At 37.6% G+C, this 6,944-nt stretch overlaps 1 protein-coding gene across 1 annotated transcript in view; it reads left to right on the top strand.

Moving 5' to 3' along the window:
- PIK3C2A (phosphatidylinositol-4-phosphate 3-kinase, catalytic subunit type 2 alpha) overlaps window positions 1-6,372 on the top strand; it is a 202,827-nt gene extending 196,455 nt beyond the window's left edge. The window contains exons 29-33 of the mRNA XM_006865791.1: window positions 1,736-1,853; window positions 1,950-2,022; window positions 2,350-2,459; window positions 2,551-2,676; window positions 6,141-6,372. Of these exons, the coding sequence (XP_006865853.1) occupies window positions 1,736-1,853; window positions 1,950-2,022; window positions 2,350-2,459; window positions 2,551-2,676; window positions 6,141-6,323 (610 nt within the window). The 3' untranslated portion in view covers window positions 6,324-6,372. The remainder of the gene's footprint in view (window positions 1-1,735; window positions 1,854-1,949; window positions 2,023-2,349; window positions 2,460-2,550; window positions 2,677-6,140) is intronic.
- The last annotated feature ends 572 nt before the right edge of the window (window positions 6,373-6,944 follow it).

The raw sequence follows: 6,944 nt of genomic DNA, 5'->3' as shown, positions 1-6,944 counted from the left end.
ATTAGTCATGATAACAGTTATTCACTATTGAATCTTACGAATCTTACCCCATCTCCTTTCACCAGACCCATCTAGACAAAATGATAACTATTCAGTGGGGACTCTTTATTTCCCACCACACTCTTAACTAAGCTCTCTCTTAAAACCTTGCACTTTAGCTTTTTAAAAACAAACAAACAAACAAACAAAAAACCACTCAGGCACATATAATAATTTATATCTCCAAGAGTCACATTCTGCAAGTCTGCCTCCTGGCCACCACCTCTTATGAATCTAGAGTCCTCAGCCACTCCCCCTCTCCATGCCCCCATCTCTGCCTCCATCTCTGGTATTGCTGCTTCTCTGGATAAGGTCCCGCATTCTGCTTGTGGTCTTCGCCCTTGATGGTCCTACGGTCCTCAGTTTCTGGACTGTAAGATTAACCACTCCCCTGTTTTTGTTACAAAACTTCTACCTTTACAATTGTGACAGTCACAATTAGTCACGATAACAGTTATTCACTATTGAATCTTATGAATCTTATCCCCATCTCTTTTCACCAGACCCATCTAGTCAATATGACAGCTATTCAGTGGGGACTCTTTCTTTCCCCCCATACTCTTAAACTAAACTCCCTCTTGAAACCTTGTAAGCCAGTCACTTCATGCATTTATTGCCCCCTCATTTTAGGTAGCTAGTGTCTAAGTTGCCTGTCCCAGTCTACCCTGTGTATAGAGCAGATAGCATTGATACTTGGTGTGAAGACTCTTTTCCTCTCCGTTGATATTTAGAGTAACTACTGCTCTGAGTATAGGTCAGGTTCATCAAATTTAAGCAATTTACCCATGTTTCCTGTATCCAAAAAAAAAAAAGGCTATATGTTCTTGTTCAATTAATAGATGATGAATATATTAAACTGAAAATACAGATTTTTTTCAGACTTGTGATTTTAATTAAACCTTTGAATTTGTCTTCACCACAGTGAGCAAAGTATGATAATAACTTAGAATCTTGGTTTTAAACAGTCAGATACTAAATCACTGCAGAAATAGTCTATTATTGGCCATATTGAGCCCTCTAAAGTACTGAAAATTGAGGCAAACTTATTGAAACCATTAATTAAAATCTTAGTACTGAGTTTTGTATTTGATACCCTTCAGAAAGCATTAGTTTTATAAATGTAGTTTAATGGCCAGTAGATTTCTTGTATCAAATTGCTCATACTTGTCTCAAACTAGGTTTCAAAGTGAGGAGGAGATAAAGCTTGGGTATCAGGGTTTATTTCCGTGTACAGTCTTCGAATTTTCCTACTGCTACTCAAAACAAGCTGAGTTGAAATTGTCCTTTCAGCACCTGACTGAGGCCCTACGTCTTTCTTTGTGAATTTTACTGGTGTCTACAATAGCCATTGGATGATTGAAGAATTTTGGGGGTCAGATCTGGATAAAGTATTTGTGGATGATTATATTTGAGAGAAAATAAGTCAGTTTCACCATCCTAGTAATAAATATAGTAAATTAGCAACATGTGCACTTTTTCTGCCAAAGTTCATGAAAGAATAATGGATAACTGAGCTGTTTCATTTTCAGTACTTTTTTTTTTAAGTGTGTATTTTCTTGAAGGGAAATTATCAAAAAGTACCTTCTTGTGAATGAAGATTCTACTTTGTATATTTCTAAGTAAATATTATCCTTGACTACAAATACTTCCAGATGAAATTATTTAAATCCCCCTTGTTTTTCTTTTTCTTTTGTAGGTTTCCTAATAAAATGGTTCTAGGAAGGACACACATAAAAGATGTAGCAGCCAAGAGGAAAATTGAGTTAAACAGCTATTTGCAGAGCTTGATGAGTGCTTCAACTGATGTAGCAGAGGTGACCTACCTAAGTGAGAATAATGTTCTGCACCTTTTGTGCTACATCATGTTTAATTAAACTAATAACTCTGTCTTCCTCCTCTTTTCAATCTAGTGTGATCTTGTTTGTACTTTCTTCCATCCTTTACTTCGTGATGAGAAAGCTGAAGGAGTAGCTAGGTCCGCAGGTAAGTTTTGTTTCTCTTTGTAGCCGGTTCATGGCTTCCCTGTGAGTTTCAGGTCTTAGTAGAGGCTGCAGAGTGGCAGTGGACAGATTGGCTCTATTCAGCAGGATGGTAGGAAGGTATTCTTTCTAAGCCAGTCTATTTCTAGATAAACTTTCCTAATAGACTGTGATTACTTAAAAAGTATTAAATGGGTGGCCTACCAGGTTCTTTTGTGGGTTTTTTTGTCTTGTTTCTACATGTGATGGTCTGCATAAGTAAAACAAAATTCTTTTGTTGTTGTTTGAACCACTGCAGATAGGATGGATGTATGTAAGTTTCTGTGTTCAGTTGCAGGTGCTTTCAGTCCTACTCCAGGCCAGATAGGAGGAGCAGTGAAATTATCTGTCTCTTACAGAAATGGTACTCTTTTCATCATGGTGATGCACATCAAAGATCTTGTGAGTGATTACAAATATTGATGACTGTAGAGGTAGCCTATATTTTGGTAGAAATGAAGCATTACTGTTAAGATACTGCTTTTCTTTGTAGGTTACTGAGGATGGAGCTGACCCAAATCCATATGTCAAAACGTACCTACTTCCAGATACCCACAAAACATCCAAACGTAAAACAAAAGTGTCACGAAAAACTAGAAATCCAACATTCAATGAAATGGTAAGTTAAAATAATTTATAAAAATTGCCTATATTTGTTCTTTGGGGATATTTAACTTTAAAACATTTTAAATTTCTAATTTTTAGATAAGAGTTACTGAATTAGTGCACTACAAAAGCAAATCAATAGCAGTCTAATGATACTTGACAAAATGATGCAGAGTAAAACCAAAAAAAAGATCTTTATATTTTTAAAATCCCTTGGAAGTTATATGAGTCAACTGTCCTTCTAGTCCTTGAGCCTATTCTGTAACATCTCACATAGCGCTTCTCCAGTCTATGCTTAAATACTTCAAGGCCTTTTCCTCTTCTCCTGGACAACCCTAGCTCTTTAAAAGATAGTCTTTTATACTGACCTGAAATCTTTCTCTGCATTGATGTACACCCATCCATTGCATTTGTAGCTCTTGGAGCCATACAGAATTACTCTTTTCCTTCTTCTATATGGCAGCCCTTCAAATAATTGAAGTTCGGATATCCTATTTCATCTTTCAAAACATCTTCAGTACCTTTACCTTCACTTGATAAAATAAAATTTCATATTCCTTTCACAATCATAATCATTCTCCTTCAAACATGATCCAGTCTGTTGGTAGGTAACCCTTTTAATTAAAATGCTCAAAATGAAAGCAATAAGCAAATCATCAGTTGATCTGTGGGGAACAGCACTGTAAATTGGCTAAGATACTCATGGTCAGCTTAAAAACTTACTCATTAAACTCTGCTAAGGTTTTTTTGTCATTCAACTTCTTAGTTAAAATGACACCACATTATCTGTGTTATTAACATTACATTTGCGTTACATCCACACAAAAATGTCTGGATAGAGATGGAAGCAAATAATTTTGAAAGTTAATTAAATTTATAAATTTTTAAAGCTGTAGAGGTTCTTTCTTCTTCTTGTTGTTTGCCATCAAGTCAGTTCCAACTCATAGTGATCCTGTGTAGTGTTTCCAAGGAGCAGCTGGTGGTTTGAACTGCCAACCTTGTGGTTTACAGTCCAGTGCTGACCCAACAGTGCTCCACCAATACTTGGTGAAGAACAGTTGGTATTGTCCTTAAAAGGTAGTATTAATTTTTTTTTTTCAAGTGTTGTACTGTCAAAAAAATGAAATATCAGATTTTTATTTTCTATTTTTTAAGTCATTTTAACTAAACAGGATTAGGTTAAGGAATTGTTTCTCAAAACTTACAATGACACTTTATGGAAGTTAAAGTGTTGAATGAATATTAGGAGAGTTTGAAATAGGATAGCTTGCAACACTCAAGATTTGCTGTTAATATATTTTAGTTCATGAGTTTGTCTTAAATTAGGTTTAATGGAAAATCAGAAACTGTTAACTTCATTGGTAAATAAAATCTAGCAGAAAAAGACAACAAAGGAAATTTTAATCTTCCCCTTTTTGTAAAATAATTGCAGTTATGCTTTTCAATTTGTTTCCCTCCATTCACAACCAGGAGATCATCTTAAGGCATACTACCGTATAATCTCATTCTCCTACCCCATCTCCTACATCTCAGAAAATCATGTCTGTTGCTCTGTGCATCCCTATGTCCAACCCCTAGAAGAATGATGGCACAGTCCAGGACTCCAGAAACACAAAATGTGCTCTTACAGTCATGAGACAAAGCCCCCGCCACACGTGTTAATCAGTGTCACTGATTTGTGGCCACTTTTTGATATTCTCACTTACGATTTCACTTAAAATACTGCAAAAAGACAAATCATTTTACTATAACTTTTTTTTTTTAATATTTTATTGTGAATTATGTGATAGTTTACATGGGAGAACATTAGCTTTACATTCATCCTATCGTATATCATTTCATTGCCGTGGTTACAATCCCCTCCATGCATCATCCACCAAACAAAGGGTATACCCCATCTGTCCCCACTCCCCCTGTCATCAGCACACAGCCCCTCTCCCTCTCTGTGTCTAAAGTCCCCAGCTGCTCCATCTCTCCACATCAGTGTCTCTGCCTCCATCTCTGGCATCACTGCCTCTCTGGGTAGGGTCCCGCTTTCCGCTTTTCTCCCTTCATGGTCCCAGGGACCTCTGCTCCTAGTCTGAAAAGTCAATAACTCCCCTCCTTTTGCTACAAACCGTCCACCTTTACACTTCCAACCCTCATGATCAGTCCTGATAACAATTATTTACTAGTGTATCACAAGAGACCTGTCCGCATCTCCTTTCATCAGCTCTGCCTAGACAGATTGGTTACTACTCACTGGAGAGTCTACCTTCCTCCAGGCCCTCTGGCTCTAGGTTCCCTCTTGAAAGCTTGTAAGCCAGTCACTTCTTGCCTTTGTAGCCCCCCCATTTTGGGGAGCCAGTGTTCAAGTTGCCCATCCCTGTCTACTCTGTGTATGGAGGGGGTGGGAATGATCCTTGTTGTAAAGATTTGTTCCCTTTTCTGAGCTACAGCATCCATAGGTGTAGGTCAAGTTCATCAAATTGTATTAGATTACTCTTTTTTTTTTTTCCCTCTTCTTTCTTCTTCTAGTTGAGCTCTGATCATCCAGTCATTGAAGCCAGGTCAAGTGGGTATTATCTGCAAGTGTGGATGTTCTTGTGCATATGCCCTCTCTTCTTATCAGCTGGATGCTTCACTCTCCACTCTAGTCCTCTGTGGCTATGTCACTGACTCTGGGCTCAAGAGTTCCCAGGTCTTGCCACACACTGCTGGCCAACCAGGTCTCCACCCAGGTTCACAGAAGTCTATTAAACGTTGTAGGGCTTAGCTCACAGCTTCATTGCTGTTTTTCCCTCACTTCCCCTTATTGGTGACGAACATGATCACCAATCAGAGCATGTATTCCCATTTAGTTTTTTTGTGTGTTTTTTTTTTACAGACTCTCTTTATAATCATCCAGAAGTTGGTTTTTACACTTAGAAGGGGGTTTGCCCTGAGGGGACCTGACCGCTTCTTGCTTGTTCTTATAGTAATCAGTCGGACTGCCTATATTGATTTTTATTTTTCCTGTTGGTCTTTTAAGAAGTATCTTCTGTTCTTCTAGCCGCTCCAGGCTGGTCTGCTTGTCCTTTCAAGTGGAAATTTCCCACCTCAGAAGATTCTGGATGGGTTTCAGGATTCCACCTTACATCTTATGTAATGCAGAGGCTCAGCAGGAAGTGTTGTCCTTCATCTGCTTGTCTTTAGAAAGGCCCTGTAGGGGGCTGAACTTTCTGTTTGGGGCAGACAGAGTGGGGAGGGATGTCAAATGGAGACCTTAAGAAATAATTAAACATATGAAGAAATGCTCATTAGCCATTTTTGCTGTTGTTAAGTGCTGTCAAGTAGGTTCTAACTTAGAGTAACCCTATACAGAATTCTCAAGGAGTGGCTGGTGGGTGATTAGCAGTACAGTGCTTATCCTACAGTACTACACCAGGCCCTTCATTATCCATTTATTGTTACTATAACTAACTTTTAATTTACTGCTTCATTTTTCCTTTGTTCTAGCTTGTGTACAATGGATACAGCAAAGAAACCCTAAAACAGAGAGAACTTCAACTAAGTGTACTCAGTGCAGAATCCCTGCGGGAGAATTTTTTCTTGGGTGGAGTAACTCTGCCTCTTAAAGATTTCAACTTGAGTAAAGAGACGGTTAAGTGGTATCAGCTGACTGCAGCAACCTATTTGTAAGCTAGTGAATTTCTGAGTTTTGGAAGCAAAAACCATTATTATAAATGTGTGTCAACACACACACACTTAGTTGTGAATTATGTATAGTATTTTTATACTTGGACAAAATTTTAGTTAAATATACTTGCTCTATTCCAACAGTTCTGTTGGATCAACCAAGAGTCACAAAACTAATTTGTATAAATTTGTAGATGCCATTTCTGTTCTAAAGTCATTATATAGAAAGCTACAAACCCTAAACTTAATTTATAATAAGACTTGAAAACAGCTTTGAATTGGTGATGGTTTTAATCCTTTCTTGAGTAATTCTGAGTAATAGCTTTAGTTTGGTCTGATAGGACTATGTCAGTTCAGCCACCTATTTTACACTGGTGCTTATACTGACACAGCAGGTTTGTTCTCCTATTATGCACCTTTACAGCCTTTACCACTGTGTATGTTCACAAACACCAAAGGAAAGGAAAGGTGTGGGGTGTTAAGCATACAATGCAGCTGCTATTAATAAGGCCGAAAAGCAAAGCACAAATAACATGTAGCTATGTTAAGAACTACTAAATAATTTAGAAAAGTAGAGGGAAAAATAATATTGCTTTTTATTATTCATGACTTTAAAGCCTTTTT

The sequence above is a fragment of the Chrysochloris asiatica genome, unplaced genomic scaffold (assembly GCF_000296735.1).
Source record: "Chrysochloris asiatica unplaced genomic scaffold, ChrAsi1.0 scaffold00083, whole genome shotgun sequence".
NCBI lineage: Eukaryota > Metazoa > Chordata > Mammalia > Afrosoricida > Chrysochloridae > Chrysochloris > Chrysochloris asiatica.
The sequence above is the reverse complement of the archived record's forward strand: the minus strand, read 5'-3'. Positions and strand labels throughout refer to the sequence as shown.